General features: G+C 52.0%; 1 protein-coding gene across 7 annotated transcripts; it reads left to right on the forward strand.

The window, feature by feature from the left end:
* The first annotated feature begins 223 nt into the window (after positions 1 to 223).
* Positions 224 to 27,920, forward strand: ADAMTSL2 (ADAMTS like 2). Of its 7 annotated transcripts, none has more exons than XM_087753294.1 (20): positions 224 to 338; positions 544 to 787; positions 1,818 to 1,929; positions 2,954 to 3,099; positions 3,721 to 3,796; positions 4,204 to 4,306; positions 6,008 to 6,153; positions 6,256 to 6,379; positions 7,331 to 7,411; positions 8,410 to 8,585; positions 9,558 to 9,897; positions 10,593 to 10,974; positions 16,251 to 16,354; positions 18,285 to 18,411; positions 20,616 to 20,829; positions 22,971 to 23,126; positions 24,393 to 24,563; positions 24,693 to 24,869; positions 25,580 to 25,724; positions 27,037 to 27,920. In XM_087753294.1, the coding sequence occupies exons 2-20, from the start codon at positions 618 to 620 to the stop codon at positions 27,153 to 27,155; spliced, it is 3,069 nt and encodes a 1,022-aa protein (XP_087609420.1). In that variant the 5' UTR covers positions 224 to 338; positions 544 to 617; the 3' UTR covers positions 27,156 to 27,920. The 7 variants fall into 7 exon arrangements, with proteins under 7 accessions (XP_087609420.1, XP_087609423.1, XP_087609422.1 ...); XM_087753297.1 differs by having other exon boundaries at positions 9,558 to 9,819; XM_087753296.1 differs by having other exon boundaries at positions 3,724 to 3,796.
* Positions 27,921 to 27,978: the final 58 nt, after the last annotated feature.

The following is a 27,978-nucleotide window of genomic DNA, read 5'->3' on the forward strand; positions in this document are numbered from 1 at the left end:
CCGGCTGGCGGCCGCGGGCCGGCGCCGGGGGAGGCGAGGGGTTAACCGGGGTGGGGGCATCCCGGGCCGAGAGGTGTGAATTCCGCCCGCTCCCCCCCACCCCTTCCACCCCCCGCCGCTATAAGAGCGGCCGGCGAGGGCTGGGGGGAGCCACTGCGGCGGCTCCTCCTCGCTGGAAGCCCCGGCGCTTTTGGCTGCCCTTTGAAGTCGGAGAGGGAGAAGGAGGGAGGGAGGGAAGGAGGGAGCGTCTGGGGCCGCCGCCGCCGCTGCTGCTCCGCCGCGCCGCCGCCCCCGCCCGGCCCCGGAGCATCGCCCCCGCCCGGCCCCGCCGCCTCCAGGTACGGCCCGTCCCGGCCCCGCGCCCCGCCGGACCCTTCCCCGCTCCGCCGGGGGCCGAGCCCCGCAGCGCTGCCCGCCGCTCCCGCATCGCCCTCCCGCCGCTGGCGGCTGCCGGCGGGGCTCCCTCCGGTACCGGCTCCGCGCTGCCTATCGGCGACATCCCTCCCCCCCCGTCTTTAATTTTTCTTTTATTTAAACATGCAGCTCTGACCGACTCTAGGATAAACTCTGAGCGAGCTCTGTTATTGGCTTTGAGTCAGAAGTGTCTGGAAGCCTTAATGAAAACCAAGTGTAAGGCAAGTCGCAGCCACCTGTCCCCGGGATCCCCAGGCGAGCGCTCTGGGCTTCCATTAATCAATGGATCTGCCTCTTGGAAAGAGTCTTTTGCACGCTGGACCTCTACCCTGGGGCGATGGCAAAGCGGAGTTGGGGACCTGGAAGCCCTCTGGTAATTTCTCTAAGCCAGATATTAAAGCCATGCTGGCATTGCCGGCGATTCTGCGTTTCCAAAACTGCTACAAAAGCCCTTGCAAGAAGAAAAAGGGGTAGGAAAGAAGCTCTTTATGTTGCAGGTCTGCAGTCCTGCCCCCTCTCCCCAGGAGCAGCACCTCTCCCACCTCCCCATTTCCCAAAGATACTGTCTAGTTACTTTTCAAGGGAAATTAGCTTAGGGGAGAATATTTTTTTTCTTTTTCTTGCAGACATGAGCTGCTTTGATTGCCTGGAAGCATGATTTCCTGAAACCTACTCCTTTCTGGCTCTTGCAGTGAGGTTCACAATAAAACGTATTGTGGTTTTGAGCTGGGTTTTATTTAAGAAAATGCCATTCTGGGTTACTCTCTTTCATGAGGCAGGAGGAGAAGGAGATGAAAGGCTGACACTTGGAATACTTCATTTCTGCTCTTTAATTGTGGGTGGTTTCTCTTCTATAAGAACTGCCTTCTTCCCTGGGAATCAGTGGGAATTAGAGTGGAACAAATGAAAAAAGGAAAAATAATGGCTGTTAATTGCATTTTTTTGTTTATGAAGCCTTTCATCTCGTTCTTCTAGGAGTGATTCTGTAAATGGGGATATTTAAATGCACTGCTTTTATAGAGCCAGGGACACTTCTTGTTACTCGCTGCCTCTTGGGCAGTGCTTGCTTCGGTGTAAGCCACGCTCTCTTCCAAGACAGGCTTGGAGCCTCAGCTCACACTGGTGATATCAGGTGCAGCCACTGGGAACCAGTGCAAAGCTGTGGCTTGGAAGATAGCAACCGAGATGGGATGTGAACCTGTACCGCTTTAATGCTTCCACTAATTAAATATAACTTCAGGATCAAGCCCTTGCAGTCACTGGTGGTTGGTGTCCCTTAGCTGACCGGGAATGCTGAAGAAGACGTGTGCTGTGTAACCCAGGCTGCAAAGCAGCCCCTGCTCTCGACAGGAGGTGGGGCTGGCTGGGACTCTTGCTTAGCGCGGTGTTCGGTTGCTTTCTAGGATGAAGATACCTAAGCGGAGGTGGAGCAGCATCTCCATCAGTGCGCGATCCCAGCTGAAAGGCACCCTGGCCCTTCTTCTTGTGGGCAACGTTGCCTTTGTGATAGCTCAGGTAAGCTGGGGGGTCTCTGGGCTTTAAAATGGTGTGGAGTCTGGGATGGGTAACCCCTGAGACTTGCAGGACTGGTCTGTGCATGCATCAGGTCTCCAGCAAGTGTGAGAATGTATGACTTGGCTTAGCTCTTTAGTCTGGGCTTAACCTAAGTCGTACCTTCCGTGGCTAAGAGCATGCACAGATCATTTCCAGGGCTCTGAAAGGCTGTGCCGTGCGCTTGGGTGAGCACTGCTTTCTCGGTCCCTGCAGTGGTTGGAGCTTTCATTTACTTTGCTTGGAATATTAGTATCCCTTTCCCAGTAAACACAAAATTAACAGAACTCCCCTAACCAGCAGGTGATTCTGGATGGAAAAATACATCCCTCCCCCTGCAATGAGCAATAGCTGGGAGCTCCCAGGAGGTTCTGGGCCCCTTGTGAAGGGATGCCAAGGCCTTACTGAGCGCTGGCTTGTGGTGGTGATGCTGCCAGCGGAGCAGCTCCTTTGCCCTCTGATGCATGGTCACGCTGCTGCCTGCAGTGGCTGAGGGGTGGGAGGTGGGGGTGTCAAGGACCCTCCTGAAGTGACAAACCTCTACTTGCAGAGAGCACATGGGCTCCTCCAGCCTGCCAGCGCCCACTGGCATGCTCTCCTGCTGCAGCGTGGTTTTGCAAGGGTTTGCTTAAGCTTTCAGTGAAGCTTTTGGCTGCAACTGGCTCTTCAGCTCCCTGGATTCACTGTGGAGCAAAAGTCAGAGAGCACCAAAAGACTTGGAGGGTTTAGGGTTGTTTGGGACCTTGGTTTTGCCAACTGAGCAAAACAATGAACATTTCCTTTCCTGAGGAATCCCAAATATTGCCATTTCATTCCAATTTGTAATGAAAACACAATTGGAAAAATGCAGGGTTTCTCGCAAGATGGAAATCTCAGACTTGACCTCAGATGGCGAAGGGGATGCCCTGTTCGCTCAGGGCAGGCTGGGTGGGTGATGCCCTCGGGCGGATGCTGACTGCTGCTTCTCTCCCTCACCTGATGCTTCAAGCAGGACCTGACGCAGACCTCCAACAGCCTGGAGGAAGGGGCAGACGTCACCGCGTACTGGTGGGGCGAGTGGACCAAGTGGACGGCGTGCACCAGGACCTGCGGGGGAGGCGTCAAGTCCCAGGAGAGGCACTGCCTGCGGCAGAGGTAAGGTGCCCGCCTGCCAGGGCGTGGGGTACTCCAGCTTGCCGGACCTTCTGGACCAGAAGGTCATCGCTCAGTAGATAAGCACTGGTGAAAAGGTGTTGCCTGGCAAATGCTGCTTGTGCAGAAGGTAAGTATGTCCCTGAGCATGCTGCCGTGAGGATGCTGTGCCCTGGGCATCCCTGCTGGGAGGACCAGCCAAGCTATTCCTGTGCTGGCCCTGAAGTTTCTCCTGCAGGGATTAGTGCAGATGGGCAGCAGACATAGCATAAACCTGTTCTCAAGGCTTTTGGGCACAGCAGCAAGGATACTGTGGTGCGGGGCTGGCTGGGGACCTGCTGATCCCGACTGCACTGTGCGTGGCTCTGCCCTCTCCGGGCTGTGTGGTTGCCAGAAGGCACCTTGCAAACCTTGTCCCTAGGCCCTTGTCCCCATGATACCTCCTAGGATGCTGTAATAAAAATAGTTGATGCTGCAGGTAACAGAGCCAGACACTGAGACCGTGATAGATCTGTGTGGCTCTGCTACATGGAGACTGATCTTACAGAAGCAGGGGACAAATACATTTAAAAAAGGGAAAAGAAGGGTTTCTGACCCCTGTCTAACCATCGTTTCTTTATTCAGAAGAAAGTCAGTGAGTGGGCTGGCTAATAAAACTTGCACTGGAACATCCAAAAGATACCAGCTCTGCAAAGTACAAGTAAGGATATCCTTTTTCTCATTGGGAACACTCGATACAAAATGTGGAAAGTCATGCTTGCTTTGTGCGATGGCATTTCTGGGCCCCTTGGAGAGGGGGCACCATTTGTCCAGTAGCTGTCACCCCGTTGCCCCTCCAAGCAACTGGAGTTCCCTTCTTTGGTGCCCATCACCATTGTGTCGGGGCTTTGGGCCTTTTGCCTGCACTGGGGGCCATAAAACGCAGCGGGTGGCTCTTGCACCGTCTCCCGGGGGTTCCCCTGGCTGTCCCTGCAGTGGGAGGAGGAGGAGGAGGATGTGGCTCTGGAGAGGGCAGGCGATGGAAATGCTCCGTGCAGCCGGTCAAGATGTGCCAGAAACCTTTCCCACGTTTTGTTTTCATCAGGATATTAATATATCCCATTCTAGGAGTGCCCTGCGAATGGAAGGAGCTTTCGAGAGGAGCAGTGTTCATCATTTAACTCCCATGTGTATAATGGCAGAACGTATCAATGGAAACCTTTATATCCTGGTAACAAGACATTCTTTGTGTGTTTCATAATGCTTAGCCAAAATATTTTGATAGCTATGATGCTATAGCCTGCAGGAAGGCTCCTCCTCTGCTGTTTTAAAGTGATTTTTGCAGAGAGACAATCAGCTGTCTCCCAAGTTCAAAGGCGCGTCTTGCAGCTGCAGGGTAGCTTAAAAATAAAATAACAACATGAAGTTATGGCTGTAGCCTGTGTTGGTTATGGCTCCCGAGGACCGGAGAGCTGAAGGGCCAGAGGAGGATGTGAGAGCATGGGGTGATGAACTGCATTGGCTGGGAGAGTCCAGCTCACCCGAACAAGTGTCCTTTGAGCTGGGGCCATTACTGGCCACGTTGCGTTTTGGTGACATTTGCTCACTCCCACACCCTTCATGTGCTCTGTCAAATGTCACCGAGATGCAGTCAGCCAGTTTGGTCATCTGGGCTGAGAACTGTAGAAATAACTTAGGAGTTGGAGACTGAGATTTTATTTAATTTTTAGGCACATAACTCCCATCAAAATCAAGCATGAAACAAAAATCAGGGCCAATTTTTAGAGCTATTGGGAACCCAGGACCCTTCTCCCAAGGAGGAGGCTCCTGAGCACCGGTTTTTCAGATTCACAGTGCCATTTGGGTGTCTAAAAATAGACACGGGATCTAATGCAACTTTCTTATTTTAGGGGTCTCTGTACATACCTAAGAACAATTATGCTTCATGAAATTACTTGTTGCCTCCTTTTATGTGAAAAAAGGCCCCTGTCTCGCCAGCCGCCTTGGCAGGGTCAGCGTGGTAGAACTTGGCCTATGGCAGGCTGGTTAGCTATAGCTACTTGGCTGCTTTTGTCCCTTTCCTATGGCAAGGTGACAATTTCTTTAAACATATTTGCTCTTCAAGATGATTCACCAGAACAGTTACAGTGAATTGTTTTGTTTTTTAGCAGGCGTTCACGTGGCTCCTGGGGGATTTGCAGAATAATGTTTTGACATTGATGCTGTCTTGCTTGGGCACGCAGGCCAGTGGGTATATGACCGCTCCCTAGTTGGCGGAGTTCAACACTTAGCCTTGGGTTTCTGATGCAAATATGAATTTGTCATTTGCTTCCTGTGGATATTATAAGATGTGGGACTACTGTGCCAGTGGATGCAGCCAGCCAGTTGCCTGCAGAAAGCAAAGGGCGAATTAAGTCCAACTTGGGTGAATGTTTATGGAAAAGTTCTTATGTTTTAATCTGCTATGGTTTTGAATATACCCTTACTTGTATATGGATTTATAACAGTATATCTACATTAATTTAACTCATGTATTAAATGTTGATATGGGAACATGCATATGTTTTTGTGTAACGTGTACATACATCACTACCGCAAGTCCTTGCACAGAATAGAGGCTGTCGCCGCTTCGGTGCGTCCCCTGGGCTGACGTTAGCGATGCCGCTAGCGTCACTGGGCGCATCTGTTCCTGGCAGCGGAGGGGACTGCCTGGCTGTGCAAAGGTTTGCAGCAGTGGGCTGTCACGCTGTCAGAAGTGCGATCTCCTGTCCAGCCCGAAACACAAGAGATGGTAGCTTCTGAACTGCTGGCTGCTGTGCAACTGTGCTGTTGCTGCTGTTGTTTAGCTTGGCAGAGATTCATTGACATTGGTAGGATGAAAGTTATTGTGTTTCTGCTGTTTTGAATGTGTCTTTATATCCTTTCCCCTTAGATGACTATGTTCACATTTCTAGCAAGCCCTGTGACCTCCATTGCACCACTGTGGATGGTCAGAGACAGTTAATGGTTCAGGCTCGGGATGGAACATCCTGCAAATACACTGATTTCCGAGGGGTTTGCGTGTCTGGAAAATGTGAGGTTGTTAAACATTATAGCAAAAATATTGTTAGTAGCATTCAGAAAATTACAGCAGGTGCAACATTTGCCTGACCCTCAATACTCTATTTGTGCATTTTTTAGCCGATTGGATGCGATGGCATTCTCTTTTCCACCCACACCTTGGATAAATGTGGAGTTTGCCAAGGGGATGGGAGCAGCTGCACACACGTGACCGGCAGTTACCGGAAAGGCAATTCTCATCTGGGTAAGGCTTTTGGGGACCTTTTGCTTTATTTGTATCAGAGGGCTAATTTTTAAGCGCACTTCTTTTTTTGGTAAATAGCTTTCAGCTCTTACCACTGCTCTGCCTCAGTTTTTCCCGCGTGTTCTGTGTGTGTAAATGCCGCTTGTAGGTTTGGGCAGGGAAAGCCTTCTTTAAAGAAACCCAGTAACTTTACACGGTGCTTGTCAGAAGCTCGAGGTCTCTAATGCCGAGTGGTGCAAAGGGGTTATGCAAGAGGCTGGCGTCTGTTTTAGTCTTTCTCGTGACCCACTAAAACTAGAAATAAATGATTTGTAATAACAGGAAGCGAGGATATTTTGAAAGACCAGGATTTCCAAAATTAGTGTGATGTAAAGCAGCAGAACCTACTTGTCCTAAATGTAGCAGTCTAACTTGGGAATAATGATTAATGCTCTCTGAGGATCAGGTTAAGGTGGAGCAAGCTGCAGGAACTTCAGTGGCCTTAGGAGGACTTGTCCCATCACTTACCTAGTGCTAAGCAAAGGGAGATGGAGGAGAAACAAGTTGTAATCTCTTGCTGGGGTTTTGGGAAGACTGGCTAACACAGGGTTCACTACTGAACCACAGGACTGCTTCTCTAGCTAACAAAGCAGTCTTCAGATATCTTTTCTGACACCAGTTTAGCTAAATGTGATATTTGTGCATGTAAGGATTGCCTCTTCCCCCCCCCCTTGACTGTGCTTTTCCACCATGAACCAGGATGTTCACACATCTTTCCTTTCTATTATCAATAAGGTCCTGTTTGCAGCCTAACAGTTATTGACATTAGTTTTCTTTTTTTAATCCAGAACTCCTTAAAAATAATTTTGGATCAAGGCCAGTTTGCTTGATATATTGCAGTATTGACTACCCAGTGTTCTGTTCAGATTACTTGTTACAAAGTTCCTTTCATTAATCTGTAGTTTCCCATAGGCTATTCTCTGGTAACGCACATTCCTGCTGGAGCAAGGGATATCCAGATAGTAGAACGGAAAAAATCTGCAGATGTTCTGGGTGTGTATAACCTCTTGGTACTTCCCTAGAATGCATGCCTATACTAGCTAATGCTTTTTCCAACGCAAAGCTGAACATAGCTTTATTGCAGACATGAGCTAAATCCGTAGTCAATGTAAATCACGACTGCGTTGTCTAAGCCAGTGCGTTTCTCCTCTCTGCAGTCTCACCACCTGGGCTGTATAAATCAACACTTTGATTGCTTTAATGCAGAAACTGTTGGTCAATATTATTGCTACTTCAGTGTGGTATGACAAACACCCTGGTGCCAGATCACAGGTAGCCAAGTGACTTCACCTCTCTTGTGATCCCCTTGATCTTCTCCCACTTGGGGAATGTGCAATGGCTGCATGACAACAGCACCAAGGAGACGTGACCTCCGTGTTGCCTCACTGAAGTGCTGGTGGCCACACCGTCCATCTCACGATGGAGGTGGCAACGCTGCTCAGGAGGAGTGTGGAAAAATCTGGACTTGCCCAAGAGAAGCACATTTACTGCTGTCGTGCTCTGCTGCCTCAGAGGCTTGTGGCCATGTGTGGAAAGGCTTGAATGAGAAAGGCTTGATTCAGTACAGTTCCTGGGCTGGCTCTGGGTGACCTGTCTTGGGCCACTGCTGGGTTGGGTGGCATCAGCGCAGTGCTCCCAAGGAGGCAACTCCTGCTGTTGACCCTCTGACCATCTGCTTATTGTCTGCAGAGCTGTGATCATTAAATGTTCGTGCTGTGCTAGTGCCAAAAGGTGACAGGAGCCATGGACTAGCGTAAGCCACATACCCAGGATCTTGCAGTGTAGAGGGATGCGTGGCCCAGAGCTCTGGGCACATACTCGCATAAGTGTTGGAAATAGGTGACAAATGCATTGTAATGTAGGAGAAATAGTTGTTTTAGGAGTGTGACACTCTAATAGTTTTATCCTGTGAATGAACAAGTGGCAATATTGCATACCTCTGCTCTTACACGTGATGGCAATGACTTTTTTATTTTTCCTCTCATTTGAAGCTGTGGCTGATGAAGCTGGGTACTATTTCTTCAATGGGAACTACAAAGTTGACAGTCCGAAGAACTTCAACATTGCAGGCACCGTGTTCAAGTACCGCAGGCCCATGGATGTTTATGAGACCGGCATAGAGTATATTGTTGCACAAGGACCGACAAATCAAGGGTTGAATATAATGGTGTGCTTTGACTTTTCAAGTTTGCAAGGCTGGGGGTGATGGGGAAAGAAAAATCTGTGTTGGACTGAGGAAGGGGTGGGTGTGGGAGCTGAGTCTTGCTGTGGTTTCCCAGCTTTCCTGGGCAGCTTGAGGAGGGGAGTGGGGGCAGTGACTGTGCCCAATTTCTTGCACGAAACTATTTTATTTGCGTCAGTGCTCTCGGATGCAGGCAGGGCTGTGAATAACGAACGTGGGCTCGGTAACCCCTCTCTCTGCAGGGAGAAGATGCCTCAGGCACTGCGGGGAGATTTCTTTTCTACTCCTTGGCATTTTTATCCAATTTACCTGGCAGGAAGAGTAGAAATCAGAAAGTGGGCCAGATAGCTTAGAGAAGTGCATAAAACTTAAACACCAACTCTTTCTTGAAAGCAAACCACCTAAAACCAGGCATATGAAGGAGAGTAATTTTTCTTCTGGGCAGCCAGCCAGAGCCCAACTCCTGCCATCTTCCATATAGCCCTGGGCTCCTCTGGAAGGGGAAGGGATGGCTGCTTGGGTATTTAGAAAGCACTGGACCAGTAAAAGATGTTGTAGTGTATCAGCTGTGAGCCCCCATCCCCAGTGGGGATGTAGTAGCTGAAGGGATGCGTGTGCATGCTCCTCGTTCACCCTAAAGCCACAAAAAATGGGTTTGCAAGTGATGGGCAGCAACTTCTGAAGTGGCTTTCCCAAGTCTCTGGTTGCTCAGCAGTAGAGGGGAGAGTGTGACCTGCGGCTCCCAGACCCTGAGCTGAGGCTAATCCCCAGGGCAGTGCTGCCAAATAACTCTTGGAAAATTATGCTGGGCTCCAACTGTAAGAAGCTGGCAATATGATGGCAAGCAGATTGGAAATAGCAAAGTAGATGCTCACCAACTGTCAAGTCCAAGATGAATCACAAGCTTTGCGTGCCATATACTCGCTGCATCCGCTAATAATTTAATTTGTTTGCTAGGTCTGGAATCAAAATGGCAAGAATCCATCCATCACGTTTGAATACACCCTCCTGAGGAAGCCACACTCAAATCTGCAGCCCATCTACTACACCTTCTCTGAGTCAGATAGCGAAGAAAGCAGAGAGTTTGATGGAGACGTGCCATTGGGTTTTATCCAGCACAATGCAACCTATTTTGGGAAAATCTCCAGGGAAAGGATAGACTTGGAGAACCAGGTGTTTGGAAGGCAGGACACGGAGGAAGATTTAAACTTGAGCAAAGGTCAGGAAACCAATGAGGTCTATGAAAGAGCAGAAACAATTGACTGTGAGCCAAAACTGAAGGGCAAACAACCCCAAGGTAAGGAGGAGACCTGGGCCTCACTGTTCTGCTTCTCAGAGCTCTTGTTGAGAAACGCTCTGTTTCTACCTCTGGTGATTCTGCTGGTTTGTTTTTTGGAAACCTTGGAAAGTTCTTTAAAACGTCTCTGCTCACAAATCCTCTTTGCCCTTCAGGTTCTGGTTTCTGGTGGGTGGGGGGGGTGGCCACGGGTAAGATCTCCCCGTCGGTGCCCTGCTGTGCTTTGCCTCATGCCAAAGTCAGGAGGGAGCCCTGGGTGCACAGAGGTCCCCATCACAACATCTTCCATCACCTCCCACCTCTGCCCAGCCCCCAGTAACCTCCTTGTCACTCCAGTCCCTTGGGCACCCCAGCACCACACTGCCTTGAGTGCTTTCCTAGCATGATTGCATGGGCTCTGGGGCCAGGAGGGCATCTTCCTTTCTGACCTCTGCTATTGCTTGGGGCAGTGCTGGCAGGTGCTGAGCTCTCCTTTGGCCATGCGATAGCAGGATGAGACCCGCAGAGCTTCACACTCCCAAAGGGGTCCAACCCCGTGAGATTCCCCCTCCCCAAGACCCCAATTCCTGCCTCTAGCCTCCGGGGTGGCTGCTCAGGTTCTGGCGTGCCCCCGCTGCTCCGGGCTGCTTTCGCCTCCCAACCTGAATGCATTTTGTGGTTGTCACTGTTGTTTCCCCCTGTTGGCTCCAATCTAGATTCAAACGTAACCAGGTCTACTTACCAGACAGACCATGACGACAGAGACTTTGACCCCAGGTTCACCTCCAGGGAATTCCTTTCGGAGAACGCCATCATGGACAAGCTGCTGGACAAGACCTCGGACTCCAAGGAGTTGGTGCTCAACATGACCATGAACAGCATCTTTGCCCAGGGAGACCCAATCAACTCTGTGGGGTCACACATTGACAGCCTCTATGTTGACTATGAGGACACTGATGGCGTTGTGACCTACACCATTAATAGCACCTACATGGAGCTGAGCAACAGCAAGGCCATCAACACGTCTGCAGAGACGCCATTTTCAAATGTCACTGTCACCATGACCAGCCCTCAAGGGAACAGAACCCACAAAGCAAGGTAGGAGACATGTCTTTAACTATAGTCAATCCTATTTGTTGCTGTTCTCGACTCAAATAGCCCTGTACTCAATGCAGACCCCATTGTATGGTTTCTATCTGCTTTGGAAGTCAGAAGGTAAGTGGGGATAGGATGGTGTATGTGAAAACTTTCTGTTGGGGGTTAATTTGGAAGGAAGGGCCAGGGGTTTGGGAGCAGAAAGTCAAGAGAACATTTAAGCAAGAGGAAAACTCGCTGCCCTCCTTAGTGGGGATGTTGGCAAGTCCATGCTGATGGCTCTCAGCTTGTGCATTGCGCTCTGCCTGTCATAGCTCATTATCAGAGCCATGGCCCTAAAGAAGCCTCTTCCTTTTGTCTTCTCTTGATGCTCTGCTCTGATTCCCCAGGCCCCTTCCTCTGAGTTCTGATGCAGCAGAAGTTGGTCCTGGCCCCTTCTTACCCACCCTGTTGACTGCCACCCATGATGCTCCTCATTTGTGTTGGCAGGAACATGCTTCCAGCAGCTCCCAGGCATGGCCCTGCCTGCTTAACTACTGCTGGAGAGGCAGAGCAGGACAAGACAAGCAGAAATAGCCTGGGTTTGCTACCTTGATGGATGCAGAAGCAGGGCAATTTGTCACTGCTTTGACAAGAATGTCTAAAGCTCTCCAGTGGCAGCTCACTGATTGATATTAGGGCCGTCACTTCAGGATTCCTTGAATGGCTGGTTTGGAGTGGTAGTGTTATAAAAACATAGTGGGAAGGTAAAAAAAAAAAGCTTAATCTAGCTTTAGCAGCAGAATTCATCCAGGCAAAAATGGGCTGGGTAAAAGGGAGTCTCAGGATAGTGCTTGTCCACAAGTCCGTGTCTTGGGTCCTTTGGGATGCCCTGGGGCTCTCTGGGGAGCAGCCACAAATTAAAGCAATCCGTGGATAGCTGGGGCTGAAACTGGGGCCTTGGGAGTCATCCAGGTCCCAGACCCATAGATGTGGATTTGGGTCCTGCTGTGCACCCCCAGGGCTTCTGCGGCACCCAGACCTCCCCTGTGGGTCTCCTCCTGGCTCTGCTGCTTTGAGTCTTCTGTCTCGCAGTCTTCGCCACCAGTAGAACATGGGTTATGATGCTGAGCTTCAGATGCAAAGCGCTGAGCAGATGCTCTCTGGTTATAAGTTAGCTGTATTTACCCAGAACTTATACTAGCTTATACTAAAGCAACTTATGCTAAAGAAAATGTCCACACAGCCAAATGTATCAACAAACTTCTTAATGATAAGAACATTGAAACATTGCCAAGGGCTTGAGTCAATCATCTCTTCTCGCGGCTTGGCTTGGAAACTTTGCCTTCAGCTGCCAAAGCAGGCATTTAATGAGCGCTCTGACAGGCGAGGGCAGTGCCGTCAGCTCCCCTGCCTCACCGTGCCGGGGGCGAGGAGGGGGCTGCCCTGCCCCTTGGGGCTTGCCTGGTCCCCGCTTCCCTCCCTGGGTGGCCTTGCCTGGCACCCTGTACCTGCATCTCTCCCAGTAGCTGTTAAAGGGGTCCAATGCTCTCCTACTTCCTTGGAATACATTTATGTGCTTTAAACTTCAGAGCAGCTTGGCTATTGCAGGATAATCCCAAGATTGTCAGTGGCTCCAGTGCAGTTTTTGTGGTACTAAAAAGCTCCTTGCACTATCCCTGGCTGCCCTGCTATCGAAGACACAGGTCAGGGACTTAAATCCCTTCAGGAAGGATGCCTTAGTTGTTCTGCAGTGTTCCTTCCCTCTTATTCCCCCCACTCTAGAATAAAATACGAACTCTTCACTTGAAATGTTAATATCTAAAAAAGGTGTTAAGTTTTGGACTAGCCAACAGGCTGCGTCCAGGCCCAGCTGGGGCTGTAGTCCGGGCTGAGAGATGCTCAGCTCTTCCCTGGCTGTGGGAGGCTGGGCTCAAGGGCCGTGGGGTGGCTGAAAGGGCAGTGGAGGCAGATGCAGGGCAGCTGGGGTGCAGGAAACATGCTGTTTGGAGGCATGTCATTTTATTAATAAAAAACAAGGGGGGGGTTGGGGAAGGCAACAAAACAACCTCCACCTCATTTCAAAGAGGCTTTACCCACTGCATGGAGGCATTGCTCTCCACCCTGGCAGTTGGGAAAGTCCCATAATGTCATTGACAATTAGAGCATCTGCATGTGTGGGTGCTTGTGGAGGGGGGAGAGACGGGCATGTTTGCAGGCTCGGGATCCGGCTGTTCTGCCACCACCGCAGGAATGGGTGATCCTTGCTTCCAGGGAATGGGGCAGGAGGGACTGTTGGGCCAGCCAGTCCTTTACTGCTTCCCCCAACTCTTTATTTATTACTTCAAGCCCAACTGCAATTGCAACACTAATCACTCATCTATCTCCTGCCTGGGAATGATGATGAGAAGCCCCAGCTCAGTTCACTGAGGCCAGGGTTAAAGCTCCTGCTGGCACCCAACACAGCAGGATAAAGCCCCTACTGACAGCGGGATGCGGTTTTGGGTTTGGCGTGTCATGGGTAGGGTGCTGGAGCATGAGGCATGCAGGAGGAAGGGCGGCAGAGGGCACAGCCAGAAGCTGCGCTGAAGGAAATGGTGATGGGGGACGAGCAAAAACCTCTTGGCCTGGGCGTGGGGCAGGGTGGGGGAGCTCCAGTGTTGGAGATGGGCAAAACTGGACTGTGCAAGGCCCTGTGGGACCCAGTCTCTTATTGGGGTTAGCTTTATTCTGGGCAGGAGCTTGGACTTGAGATCTCCCAAATCCTTCCCAGGCTCAGTTTGGGATGGATGATGGCTTTTTGCTCATTTTCATTCCCTGTCAATGAAGAAGCAAGGGAGGATCATCTCTTTGCAGACTGTAACCAGCCACTCTGTGCACGCAGGACAGTGTTGGTTAGAGGGGGGGCATTTTATTTCTTTCTAAACTGTTGTAGTTCTTAGTGTGGATGGGGTTATCCAGTTACAGGAGCACCTTGCACCAGCGTGGTGTGTTATAATTTCCTCTCTGGGAACAAGCCCCCTTGGCATGGGAATGGGTTGCTCTTGTGCCGTGGTAGGGATGCAGTGCTGCTCTTCCTCTCCTGGAGCAGTAAAAGGCTTTCCACGGCATGCCAGGGCAGATCCAGGCATCCTTTGTCCTTCATCCCGAGCCCATGCTGCAGTATGCAGCCAGGGCTGATCCTGCAACAGGAGCCATGAGTTTCCCCCTTTGTTTAAAAATTAAAACTGAAATAAAACACATAATGTGAGCCCAGGGACTGTGGATGTTGATCTGTGGTGTTCATGTGAACTTAGCAGAAGAATAATCCTGACAGGGGGACTGTTTCAGGAAGATGGGCAGCCCAGACCTCAGCTGGGGGTGAGGGACTCATGCATATTTTTGGTGCAGTTGCTTGCTTGAAAAGCAGAAGCAAAGTGCAGGCAGGGAAGAAAATACTTGACTTTATTATAAAGCTCATAATAAAGAGAAAAAAATAAAAGACAAGACAAAAAACCCACCAGCTTTGTAGGACAATGTGCTGCTGTTTGCATTTAGAGGAGAACAAAATGACAGTTTTGTCTTTGCTTGAAATGGTAAGAGAGCTAAACACTGCCCTATGACCAAATGTCTGATTTATCTGGAAAGAACTTGTCCCTGCGACCTCGTTAAGCATAGAAGAAGCTCTTTATTTAGGATCACGTACATTAAAGGGACACTGTTGAAAGATTTTCTGTCCTCAGATGTAGTATAAAGTTTATTTTGAAGTTTATTTTCTCCTTTCAAGGGAGAGGAGTCCCACTCACAGGATAACTTGGTGGTTTTTTGGTGCCTCCGAGAGCAGGGTATAGACTGGAGGATCTAGGTAATACCCTGTTTTCTAGGCAAGCTAAAGTACATAAACCCAGATGTTGACTCTGTTTTAATGGATCTTACTGAAAACTGTCATCTTGTGAGCCCTCTCCTGGCTGGGTGGCAGCAGGCAGCGCACCCACGGCAGCTGGGGCTGAGCCGGGATCAGGGGCTGATGCGGGTCCCCAGGCAGAGCTGTTTTGGCAAGACAAAGCACTATTTATAGTGAGCCAAGGTTGTTATTTTTCCGCAAAAAATAGTCACATTCATTTCAGTTCCATTTCAAACGCAGGAAGCGACCATTTGCCAAAATGACAGAGACAAAATCAACAGGGAAAATGAGATTGTTGTTTTTCTTAATCCTTCTGGAGGCTCAGTGCTGGCGGTGGAAGGAGGGTGGGTCCGAAAGGAAACGGCTGGATTCTCAACAGTGTCCTTTTAAAGGTTGATTCGATAGACTGGACCTCAACTTTTTCTTACAAACAACTAAATAAGGCAATTTCAGAGCTTCTGCTGCCTAGAAATCATACAAGCTGCATATCTCGCCAGGCCAGAGACAACTGGATGTCAGGATACAACCTTGTACGCTATGTCAGTGTAGCCGTTTCAAGGGTTTGAACAAAGGTATGAGAACAGAATTGAAGACTTTTGTTGTAAAGGTGCAGTATCCCTGATGTGTTACAAGCTTACAGCACGTAGGATGCACTGAACTGGGAGAAGCTGTTATTCTTGCTTTGACAAATGCTTTTTCGTACACCAGGCTGACTCCGTTACTCCTTTCCCGATGGCATTATGTGTTTGAGCACAGCGTGGATATGAGAGATGCAAATTACCTATCTAAAATAAACCAAAACAAAACAAGAGTGGCAAAAGCAGCGGGTAGGCAAATGGCATGCCTTGGTGTTTAAAAGCAAAGTGTGCTTTGAGAAGCAAGCTTATAAACTCCTGTGCCACGTGAAGGCTTTCGGAAGGAGTGAGCTGCTGAGATTTGAGCAGCCGAAAGCTCTGCCGCGTTGAGCAGCACGAGTCGGCGTGCCCGGCCCTGGAGATGCAGGGGAGGAGATACTGCACCTTTAGTCGCTGTATGCCGAGGGCCAGGTGTATTTGAGCAGAAAATGCAAACTTTTGTTAAATTCTGAACTGTTTCTATTTGTGGGTATTTTTATCCCATTCTCTCTATTTCTAGACAGTGGAAGCTCTGCCTCTAACCGGGCTGGGGATTCTACTTGGGGCTCAGGACAGGTATGTTGTGAAACAAAACAAACCAATTAAAACAAACAAACAAACCCCAAAAAATCAGAAAAACCAAACCCAACCGCCAAACAAAGCAAATCCCCTCCCAAACCCGAACCCAACCGAACTGCAGCCTGCTGGCAGATGTGTGTGTCTGACGTGGCCTATCACCGCTCGCCTTGTAAATGCCTTTTTTGTTTTGTTTTGTTTTGTTTTTTTTGTTTGCTTATCGCTAGAAACAGATTGAAGTTGTTAAGAAAGGGCCAAGGTGTGAGTGCTGCTGACATGTACAGGTGGAAGCTTTCCTCCCATGAACCCTGCAGCTCTACATGTACCACAGGTAGTTATAAGAAGCAGCCAAATTCTGCACAACCGCTGAAATCACCTGGTGTGTGAGTCACTTTTATGTCTGTTAGGGATGGGAAGGACCTGGTGATGTGTAAGGGATCTCGTGATCTTTGGAGCTGGTTTAGCACAACCCTGAATCCGCTCCACCCGGGTGCAAACACGGGGAGAGGAGCCGGGGTGCACGGTGTGCGAAGCCCACCAGCCTTGCGGGTGCGTCGGGGGCCAGGCGTTGGTGCCCAGCGTGTCCGTCATCCTGCAAACGCTCTCCCTTGGGGAGCCCTGAACGTCACCTTCGCTTCCCAGCCCAGCGGGGATGCGCTGGGGCTTGGCAGGATCCCCAAACCTGTGCTGACTCTCAGCACGTTGCCTCCTTTTTTTTTTTTTTTTTCTCCTTCCTCCCCTTTTTGACTGTTCAGAGGGGTTTGAAAAGCTCAGCTGCTTCCCCACAGAGTGAAATTTTGAAGATTGTTCAGCTCTGGCAGGAAACAAAATAGCATTTGGCTTTTTGATTTTGTTTTGTTTCTCCCACTCCTTCTACCCTGGAGCCTGATCTCGGCTGCAAGGGTGTAAATCTGGAAGAGTGACATAGATGCCAGGGATATCAAAACCGAGCTTGATTCTTTTTGCACAAATTTCCCCTTTTTGTCCCCCAAAAAGCTTCAAGCCACCTGATCTCTCTCCTCCTTTACTCCTTGGTTACAGGGTCCTGGCCCCTGCCAGCCCATTGCTTGTGATGAAGCACGCGTGTGGGTCGTGCGCTCGCCTGCACCGCTCCCCAAAGGCACCGTCCCTGAAATAATCCAGATCCTGCGGTGCTTCTGGAATTAGAAAGAAGAAAAAAAGGGGGAGAGAGGACATTGCAATCTAAGGGACATCTCTTAAAAGAGCAAATGCAAGGATTTTATTTTTTTAAGCATTTGTTCTTGTCCAGCAGACACATGCCCGCAGTGTGCTGGCAGCAGGAGCTTCGCAAGCCATCCCTTTCCCCACAATCTCATCAGCCACGTGTTCTGGGACATTTTTAACTTCTTTGATCCCCTCTGAACAAATTTCCCCCTTGACCGGGCCGGGCTGCTCTGCCCCAGTTTGCAGCTAGCAGAGAGAGGTTTTACTGAAATTTCTCCTTTTTCGTTGCCTTTTCTTAATGACATATCACAGAGAAGCAATACCATGTCAAGAGCTGTAGATCTTTTTTAGTTTCATGTAAGCCATATGTTCCTGAGAGCTGCAATTCTTGTTACCTGTAGCCAGAGCAGCCTCCTGGTCCCCAGCCAGGTCCCAGAATGGGCTTCACAACATTTACTCTGGCACGGCAGGCTGCAGGGGGAAAAGGTCTCGGTCTGGCGACACTGGCTGCCTGTGCTTTCGGCGGGGGAGCAGGCGGGTGCCTCCTTGCGAAGCCCCTGGGAGCTCTTCCTCGGCCCGGAGCACTGGGTGCACCTGGGGGGCACCCAGGCACAAACGGGGTGTAATGCATCTAGAGAGAGTGGGTGGATGGAGTGGGTTGGGCACTGTTTTCTGTTGCTTCCACCCACGAGCCTGGCAGGGTGGGAGCTGATGGCTGCAAGGCAGAAGGAGCTGCCGAGCAGACTCATTGCCCCAAGCGTTTCCTATAAAAACGTGTTAGTCATGTATTGATGTTGGTGGCAAGCCCTGGCAGGGGTGGCCGTGCCCGCCTTTGGAGCTGGCCAAACTCAACTGCGCTGCCCGTGTTGGCTGGTTGGCCGCCACGGTCCTCCCCTCCCAGCAGCATCCACCCCGTGGGCCAGAAAGTCCAGCTTGCTGCTTTCCATCGGGAGGAAGTTTTGGAAAACGCAGCTTAAAAAAAAAAAAAAAAAAGGAAAAAGAAAAAAAGAGAAGAGTTTGGATGTCAAAATCACCAAGCATCCTCTGTTGTGTGTATGTATTCTCTTTGAAACTAGGAGTGATGTCCACATATGCTATGTGTGTTCGCTATGATGGGATCGAAGTGGATGATACGTACTGTGATGCCATGACCCGTCCCGAGCCCGTCCATGAGTTCTGTGCTGGGAGAGAGTGCCAGCCAAGGTACCACCTCGCCAGGGCGCTCCTGGGGGGCTCCGCGCTTTCTCTGCCGTGGATGGATTTGGGGGAGGGGGTTTGGTGTGAACTTGGGGGGGGGAGGGCAGCAGGGATGGCCCGTCGCACCCCCGTCCCTCCTCCCCCAGTTGCATCTGCCCCGGGCTGCACTGGGACTCAGCAAGACTTTCCTCCTGAGTGCTTTAGCTCAAGCTGCCAGGTTAAAACTTTGGTAAATCCTGGCAGAGTTTGCATCTGCGGCTCCCATCGAGCCCGGCTTCGGATAACACAGGCAGGATCCTGCCCTGGCCAGCGCGTGGAGGGATGTGTGCCTGAATTGGGTGGAGGGGCCGGGCTTGCAAATGGTGCCATGGATCCAGCCCTCTGGTCCCTTCAGCATCCTAAACATCGCTGAGGTTTGCTTGTATTAGGGCAAGAGCTGGTGCAGAGGGGAACCCATGCTGGAAGTCCTTCAGAAGGTTTCCCTTCTGATGCAGCTCTTTATCCAAAAAGCGTGACTGCAGTCCGGAGCCAGGCTGTACGGCTCGCGGCACCTCCGCTGCTGGTTTGTAACGCGGGGCGTGCTTGTTGTTCGACAAACCGGTGTCTGTCGAAGGGAGGAGGACTGTGATGGTGTTGGAATACGGACAGGGCAAAGGGAGAAGTAAAGCTATCTGGTGCATGCTCTGGAATGGTGTCACTCATGAACAGTGCAAAGCAAGATTAGAGCAATGCCAGGGACCAGGTATGGCATCTGGTTCCTGGAGAGTGCTTGCTTTCGCCTCGGGTAATTGTGAAGGAGGACGGGGGAGGAAAGCACGTGCCCTTTGCAGCGCAAGATCTTGCTGAACCTTGCACGTTAAGGCTGAAAGCCAAGGCAGGCTGCAATTGAGGCAAGAAAAGTGTGGGGAGGTAGATGGTGCTACTGCTGGGAACATACCTGCCCTGGAGACACCACGGGACTTTAATCTCTATTTGCATTAACTTTGTAATTTTTTAGCATGAGTATTAGGGCTATTTTCATGCTTAGATTATTCCACTGGTCTTTTATAAAGCCGCCCCTCCTTATAGTTGTGCTGTTCCAGCTCCATGAGCTGCTCTGTGATTTACCGGTGATTGCAGCTCGGGGGTGAGTAAATGAAGGAGATGCCGGGAAGTCAGCCGGGGCAGCCGGGCCCATTCACTAGCACTTAGGCAGATGGGATGCTGCTTGGGCTGGCAATGCTTTTCCAACAGAAAGTGCCAAGAGAATTTTACCTTATCTGGATGGGAAAGACCTTGGTTTCATCTCCCTTCTGGATTTAGGTGGCACCTCTAAATGTGTGGCATCTCCCTACAGCTGCTTGTTGTGCCTGGAGCCCCATGCGGGGCATGAGGCCGGCGTGCAGTGGGGGGACGTGGCTCTCCTGCTCGGAGAGCAGCAGCGGGTGGCCCTGGGGCATGCATGGGGCAGCCGCGTGTCCACAGGCATTGTGATTTCTGATTTACTTAGATTTTTACATTTTTTTAGATTATTCTTTAATTCAGAATTATTATAATATTACTGTACTGTAAAAATACTGAATTTTTATGTCTCTTCTCTTGCTTTACAAGCTGCTCTCCTCTTGCAATGTCAGGACAGTCGTGGCAGGGGACAGCAAGGGGCAGGCAGTGTCTCAGAGCAGATCCCAGCTCTTCCAAGCATGAAGTTAGCAGAGTTAGACTGATGGTGGTACATGAACGTCTGTCCCACCGGGGCACGAGCAGCTTTGTGTGACATTATTGCTGGAATTTCCAAGGTGATGAATGGTCGTGTCCTCTCTGTCCTTTAGCTGACTGGGCAAAAAAGAGTGGTTGAATGTGGGCAAAAAGCATGGCAGAGAAATGTGCTGGCACAGGCTGGGTTGCAGCCGGGGAGCCTGCAGCCTGCAGGTGACAAACTCTCGGCGGCGAGCGCACCGGCCCGTGCCTCACCGTGCTGGCGCCTTCTTCCTCTCAGCAATCTGATTTTAGTATCTGCCCTTGCAGGCATGAGCTCAGGTCTGCTGGGTGAAACCACCCTCTGTTAATACCTCCCATCCCGTGGGAAAACCTCACACACGCTGGCGGCCTGACTACAGCTCATTCCTATAGCAGCCGTCTCCCTCCAGCTGAGAGCAGGCAGGGTTTTCCCATGGGATGCTCCAGCCCGGGTCCAGCCGTGCCCGGCGCGATGGCCTCTCTTGCCTCCACAGGTGGGAGACGAGCAGCTGGAGCGAGTGCTCCCGCACCTGCGGGGAGGGCTACCAGTTCCGCATCGTCCGCTGCTGGAAGATGATCTCTCCGGGATTCGACAGCTCTGTCTACAGCGACCTCTGCGAGTCCGCTGACATCACGCGTCCGGACGAGCGCAAGGTCTGCAAGAACCCAGCCTGCGGGCCCCAGTGGGAGATGTCGGAGTGGTCCGAGGTAAGACCCCGGGGGCTGCTGGCCTGGCAGCGCTGAGGGCGAGCACGTGTGCCTGCGCTTCTCCGTTCCTTTTCCGATTGGAACTCATCCGTGGCCGTCAGAGACTCTGCCTTTTAGGACACTGGCTGCAGTCATTGCATGTGGACCAATATGCACCAGTAATTTTTTTTTTCCCTAAAATGAAGCCTTGGGTTGCCTCCAGGATGGGGAGGCCACCGCCATCGGTCACTCGCAGTCTTTGACCACACACAAGGTGCTGGCATTGCCCACTGAGATAGGGCAGGAGCCCGCCGCTGAGATCGGCCCGCCACTACTTGCTTGGCAGCCTCTTTGCCCCACAGTACAACGTGGCAGGGAGGAGATCCCACTTCACACGTGAATTACGTTCCCATAAACTTCCCTTCCTCACCTCCAATTTCACCGCACCACATGGAGAATTAAACCTTTTCCTAGCTGTGCCTTAAGCAGATCCCTAAAGCAGCTGGAAGGTGGTTTGGGGCGGTGCAGTGCTGCTCTTGCTTTAGCGTGCCGGTTTGCTCGGGAAAACCTGTGAAAGGATTTGTGCCCCTGAATTCATTTCCAGGCGCGGCCAGTGCTTTGGTGTGTTGCTTGCAAACATAAACCCATGGAAATGACCAAACCAGTGCCGCTTCCTCGGGGAGCCAGGGCCGGTCTCCAAGCTCGGGTGGCTCGGGAGCCAGTCCCTTGGCTGCCACCGGTGTTGCACTGGATTGACGCTCATTGTGCAGGGAGGGGGACCCAGCGTGGCTCACAGCGAAGGTATAAAACACATGGAGGGGTATAAGTATGTCCCCATGCATTGCTAGGAAACAGCCCTGCCTCTTCAATATATTCTGGAAACAGATGTGCATGGGGAGAGCGAGATTTCGGATCTGTGTCTGTCTCCGAGCTTGCCCAGGGTGCCACTGCCAGCCCCCCGCGATGGTGACGGCTGTGCGCAGAGCGTGGCATTTGTGCCCTGGAGCCCACACGCTCATTGACTCTCCGCAAAGGGGCAAATGTCGTTCCCGCTCCCACATCGAGCCCAGACCCTTTCTAAGCAGGAGCAGACTGAGCTCCAAGCCAAGCTGTCCACGGGTGCAAACCTGCCCCACAGTTTCCACCACGAGGGATCAGACTTCTCCTCCGGGGAGGCTCCCAAAATGTTCCTTGGTCATAACTTAAATGTCTCTCTTCCTCTTCAAGCTGGGGTGAGTCGTTTCCCTCGAGCCGATGGAGGGGCTGGTGTGTTCCCTGGTGTTGCAGGATGTTTTGACTTTCCCAGCTGGGTAGAGAGGAGCTCCCAGTGCACGTGCTGGCACGTTATTTTGACTGGCGTAGCTAACCAGAGTGGCTTATTTTACAGAAATCCGTATTCTCCTCCAGCATGTGTCAGGGACAGATTGCTTGAGACAGTCCTGGAGTAGTTCGTTCTTAGCCAGCAACAAAGCTAATCTCATTTGGATCCCATCTGAAGCAGGGTGCCAAGTTGGCTGGGGAAATAGGCATAAAAAAAAAAAAAAGCACATTTCAGGGATCTGAGGATTAACATATCAGTGCAGTGCGTCTGAGCGCTGTGCTGTTGACACTTTTCCCTGCTTTACGTTATGCATGGAGCAAATGTGTGTATGTGAGACTGTAGTAACTCAAATCTAGTTCTAAATAATGTCACGGGGCTGCGCGGTGCCAAATTTATCCACAGCATAAAAATCTCAGTTGTGCGGTTTGGAGAAAACATTCTCCAAAGAGGTGGAAAGGAGCTGGCTGTTCTGGGAAGGAGGCGAGGGAGATCTCACCCTGTCTCTAAGTGTCAGCTAAAATTTTTCAGCTCTGATCAGGCGTTTTTGGTGCCTTGGGTTTTCACCCTCTGGCATCTGGCATCACCCAGCGGAGAGCTTGCACAGCACCCAGGCAGGATACAGCCCTCCTGCACCTTGACCTGACTGCTGAAGCTGTTGAGGTGTTTTGGGGAAGAGGGGCAGCTTTGCTACGGATTGTTTTACAGACAGTCACCTCTGCATTGTCAGTGTGTGTTTTTAGAGTTTCACGTTGAAAACGTAAAAAAAAAAACAGAAAGCAGCTCCCAGTTCGGATTGCGGCGGGAGCCCCTGCTGACGCAGTCCCCCCATCCCTCCCGGCAGTGCTCAGCCCGGTGCGGAGAGCGGAGCGTGGTGACGCGGGACATCCGCTGCTCGGAGGACGAGAAGCTGTGTGATGCCAGCGCCCGGCCCCTGGCTGAGAAGAACTGTACCGGACCGCCCTGCGACCGGCAGTGGACCGTCTCTGACTGGGGACCGGTGAGACCCCGGGGTGGCCAGCTGAGTGGCTGTCACGACCCATTGCAGCTGGCCCTGCTTGCAGGCTTGCTTGTGTCTCCGGCACTGGGAGTTTTGGGATTGGATTCATCCTCCCCAGCAGCTCCCAGCTCCACCAGACCTGCAGCAGCCCGCACCCAGAGCCGACCTCCAAACAATTTGGCCGCTTTGGCTCTCCTAGTCCCCGTGTCACCTCAAGTCTCTGTCTCGTCACCAGGACTTGCCCGCCAGCGCGGCCACCCTGGGTCACCCTGACCGACTGCCCTGGCTCTGTGCCCGTGGCAGCACTGGGGTTTGATGGTGTTTGTGGGCACTGAGCCCTCCTCTTCGCCAGGCTCCTCCTTGTGCAGGGCAGGGATGAGCTGCTGGATGGGCTCTAGCACTGGGGGTGATCCAGCATCCCAGTGGGTCCCACGGCTTCCCAGCAGGTTCTCCCTTGCGGGGGATAGGGTGCAGGAGGGGGTTAAACACGGAGAGACCTGGCCGAGAGCCTTAGGGGGTGTCAGAATCCCCCTGTCTGTCTGCTGCACAGCGTACCTTGACAATGCTGATGCTCCTTGCCCAGAAAATGAACCTTTTCCCTTTTTTATTTTCCCCCCACTTTTTCTTTTTCTTTTTTTTTTTATTTTGCCCCCTTTCCCCTTTTTTTAATTTCTCCCCCTTTTCCCTTCCTGCACAATTCTGCTAGAGAACCCCTCCATCCCAAGCTATTTTTACCCAGTTTTTGATACATTAACATCAGCTAAAAATAAGTAGTTTCCATGGCAGCAGCGGTGCTGTGAAACACCGTACGTCTCTGCAAGAGCGGCCGCAAAAGAGCCGGGGAGCCCTCGCTGCCTCCACCGACGCTCAGGGCAGTGCCCGCCTGGCCCTTTGCAGGCGGGGGAGGAATATTTGCAGCCACTTGCTTGGTCCCCTGTGCCTTGACCTCTTCGAAAGCCACGCCGGGGTTCCCTGCTCACGGTGCTTCCCCTCCTGCCTGGCCTGAGGAGATGCTGAGTTTTGCTCAGCACCAGCATGATGGGGCCGCGGGATGGGTTGGCTGCAGCAGGGCTGCCCAGGGAAGGATGTGCTGAGCTATTTTAAGTTGATCCCCAATGATCCCTCCATGGTTTGGGGAAGGTGGGGTTGGGGAGGCCGCTGAGCCCCACAGAGGCATCTCGGTTCCCGTCATAGGGATGGGGACGGGGATGGAGCCATGCTGCCTTCCCCGCCGCTTACCGCCCGCCGTGTCCGGTATGGTTTCAGTGCAGCGGCGGCTGTGGGCAGGGCAGGATGATCCGGCACGTGTACTGCAAAACCAGCGACGGGCGGGTGGTGCCGGAGTCGCAGTGCAACCTGGAGACGAAGCCGCTGGCCATCCATCCCTGCGGGGACAAGAACTGCCCCTCGCACTGGCTGGCGCAGGACTGGGAGCGGGTAAGTGCAGCCCCCGCTGGGCCGGGGGGTGCTTGGAGCGAGGGCTTGGTTTTGGGGGGCGATGGAGGAGGGATGCCCTGCAGTAGGATTGGACCGGGGTGCATGGGTCTCAGCTGGCCCCGCTTGCAGTGCAACACCACGTGCGGCCGGGGCGTGAAGAAGAGGATCGTGCTCTGCCTGGAGATCGTAAACGGCAAGATCAAGACCCGCAACCCTGCCGACTGCGATGTCACCAAGAAGCCCATGGAGGAGACGACGTGCTTTGAGCGGCCGTGCTTCAAGTGGTACACGACCCCCTGGTCGGAGGTGAGCGGGGAGGGAGCCGAGGGCAGCTTGGGGGAGCTGTGGGAGGGAGATGGGGCATGGTCTGCAAAGGCAGTCAGGGCTCGGTGGCTGTGGGGATGAGCCCAGCAAGCGCGGGTGAGGAGCTAAGGGCTGTGGCCGGCTCCCTGAAAGCCCTCCTTGATGCAGCCCTCCTCGTCCGTGCTCCAGGCGCCTTGTTTTGTTTAGTCTTGCAAACCGTCGTTGCAGCCTATAATTAGCCAAAGCAGCCCTGCTGTAATCCCAGCCTGATGAGGCATCCGAAGGGCAGCAGGCAGCGAGTGCTGGGCCCGAGAGCGGCTCTGCAAACCCACGCCCGGGTGCTGCTGAGGGCTCCCACAGCCTCGGGGGGCTGCAGCCACCCTGGTGCCATGGAGCAGCGAATGGACTGGGCCAGCTCGTTCGTGGCCCTTTCAAAAGGCAGCAGGAGGAGGGAGGATCGCAGTGCCAGGGGATGGGAGCACATCCACGTATCCCCGGGCAGAGGCTGCTGCAAGTGGCTGGTGTTGCTGGCAGCAGAGACGGAGCAAGAGGCCAGTGGTGCAGGGCTGAGGCGTGACATTCAGCCAGGGGAAGAGTTTACCCCCCTGCCCTGGCATCTTCAGTGAACATGTTTTTTTTTAGCAGGTTCTGGCTTAGCACAGACCCCCCCATGATGGCAGGGTCTTGCCTCACCCCCTCTCTCTGTTCCCCAGTGCACGAAAACCTGCGGCATCGGCGTGAGGATGCGGGACGTGAAGTGCTACCAAGGGAAGGACATCGTCCGAGGCTGCGACCCGCTGGTGAAGCCGGTGGGCAAACAGACCTGCGACCTACAGCCCTGCCCCACGGAGCCCCCAGGTGAGCCCTGCTGCGGGCAGCACCCCCAGCATTGATTTTCCACCGATTCCCCCCAGGCACCATTGCCCAGCATCCTAGCTTCCACCAACCCCCAGTTTGATAGTCATCCCAGGGAGGGTGTAAAGGGAACAGCTCTCCCTCTGTGCCCAAGTACTGAGGCACTAGGCACTGGCTATTTCTGGAGGTAACCCCGTTAACTTAAGGGGAGAGTTCAAAAGAAGCATGCTCTGACCTTAAGATAAAAGGGAGCTTTGGAGAGCTGACTTGGGTGCTGCTTCTGTGTGATTCCAGATAATGTCTAGAAGTTTGGTCTGTGCCATTATTTTAATGATTTTTGGTCTCCAAATGTCCTGCAGGATTTGTAACTATCTCGTTATCTGGCTTGTCTGCTGGCTCAAAGCCCCTGTGATCTTTAGTGAACACATGGTTCTAATTCTTTAATAGGATTTGGGAATAAGGATGGTGTGGGAGAAAAGCATGAAAATGGGAGACAGGTTTGGGGCTGGCTCCTGGCTCAGCTCCAGACCTGCTGGGTGCCCTCGGCTGGCCTCTCCGGACCCGCTGGGTGCCCTCGGCTGGCCTCCCCTGCAGGGTCCGGGGTGCGGCACGGTGCTTGCGAGGTGCCTCCTGGCCCCCTTGTAGCAAGCTGCCTGCCCTAGGAGCAGCCTAGTTTCGTGCATCCTATGGATTTTAAGCAAAATATATATATATATATATATAAAACTGTAAAACCTATGGGTTTGAAGCAAAATATTGCTCTGAAGGGAGCTTGGAGAGCGTCATAGCGGTTTCTGCCCTCTTCTCTCTCTCCAGCAGCTCACTTGCCCCAAATTCCTGCTGTAATGCTGCTGGATTCCCATTCCCTTTCTCACGAAGCCTTTTTGGGGCAGAAATTGTGAGTGTGTTGGGTCACCCTGTGCCCTACCATGGGAGGCCCTTGGCTTGGGGACAGCTCAGTGCCAGGCTCCGTTGGTGGCTCCAGGAATCCCTGGGCAGCTCTGTTTCACAGGGAAGAGCTTGAGTTTTGGGGCTGGGACCGAATAAGGCTCCCCAGGCCAGGCCAGATGTGATGTAACAGGTCAGCCTTCTCATACTTTTGCTTAGGTTGACGATGATATTTATGGAGAAGCTCCATGGCGTTTTCCAGGGGCTGCTCTGCCAGCTATCGGGGAGGCGGCAGTTGCAGCCGAGGTGATTTGTTGCACAGCCTGTGGTGTCTTGGGCAGGCTGGGGAGGGGGAAAAGTGAGCTCCTGAGCTTGCAATGGTTTATTTTCTTTTCTATATTGGTGCCTTTTGCCTTCTCTCCCCCAGACGACAGCTGCCAGGACCAGGCAGGAACCAACTGCGCTTTGGCCATCAAAGTCAACCTGTGCAGCCACTGGTACTACAGCAAAGCCTGCTGCCGCTCCTGCCGCGCGCCCCACTCCTAGTGCCCGGCAGCACCCAGCACCCACTGCACGCACCGGCACCCACGGCACGCAGCGGGCCGGCGCCCCTGGCCTGCACCGCCCTTAGCAGGGGCTCTGTATACCATTTAGTAAGCACTACACATCCCACAGACTGGTGTTAAGGATACTTTTGGGTTGGGTTTTTTTTCCCCCGCCGATGCAGAACTACTATCCCTGTCCCTCTCCCGTGTAGAGGAACCGTGCCGGCGTGGCTCGGTTGCAAAGCCGTTACCGCTGTACATTGGTAGCCCTCGTTATCAGAGCTGTACATAAAGTCGTGTATATTTGATTCCCCCGAACTGCAGGCACATGCACGTGTTTCACAAGGTCTTGTCCTTTGGTTTCTTTCCTCTGTGCAAGTTTGGGGTTGAAGATGGGAAGGTGTGAACTCTGGGAAGTGCAAGTTTCCCTTTGCAAAGGGGATTAGTGCCTCTCTCCTAATTTATCCCTGAGACCTGCACTCTCTCGTTAGCTGCATTTAATGTGGTGGGAAGCTAATTTTTGTTTGCTAAATGAACTCAAGCCCAAGCCCTTTTTTTGTAATATGTAGGTGTATACTTTTTCAGAGAATTTTATCTTATAATCAAATGTTAGTTCCATAGTCCTTACAACCCCCCCGATAATGCTGACATATTGTATATAATATGGAAACATAACTGCACTTTATATCACAAAAAAGACGTGCTCTTTTTTAATATATTTGTTTACAGACTGAACTTTATCCACATAATCATTAATTTGTACTCATATGTATATTTTAATAAAGTTGTCATATTTATGGTGGTATCTTGTTTTATTCTCCAGT

The sequence above is a fragment of the Nipponia nippon genome, unplaced genomic scaffold (genome assembly GCF_047370975.1).
Source record: "Nipponia nippon isolate SJK-2023a ecotype South Korea unplaced genomic scaffold, ASM4737097v1 scaffold_16, whole genome shotgun sequence".
In the NCBI taxonomy this organism is placed as follows: Eukaryota; Metazoa; Chordata; class Aves; order Pelecaniformes; family Threskiornithidae; genus Nipponia; species Nipponia nippon.

What these genes read in the sequence shown, in the direction of transcription:
- ADAMTSL2 (XM_087753294.1), top strand. Translation starts at nt 618, where the DNA reads ATGAAAACCAAGTGTAAGGCAAGTCGCAGCCACCTGTCCCCGGGATCC. An exon ending in AACAGAACCCACAAAGCAAG is followed by an intron (nt 10,975 to 16,250) that starts GTAGGAGACATG and finishes GCTTATCGCTAG; the next exon opens with AAACAGATTGAAGTTGTTAA. An exon ending in ACACGACCCCCTGGTCGGAG is followed by an intron (nt 24,870 to 25,579) that starts GTGAGCGGGGAG and finishes TCTGTTCCCCAG; the next exon opens with TGCACGAAAACCTGCGGCAT.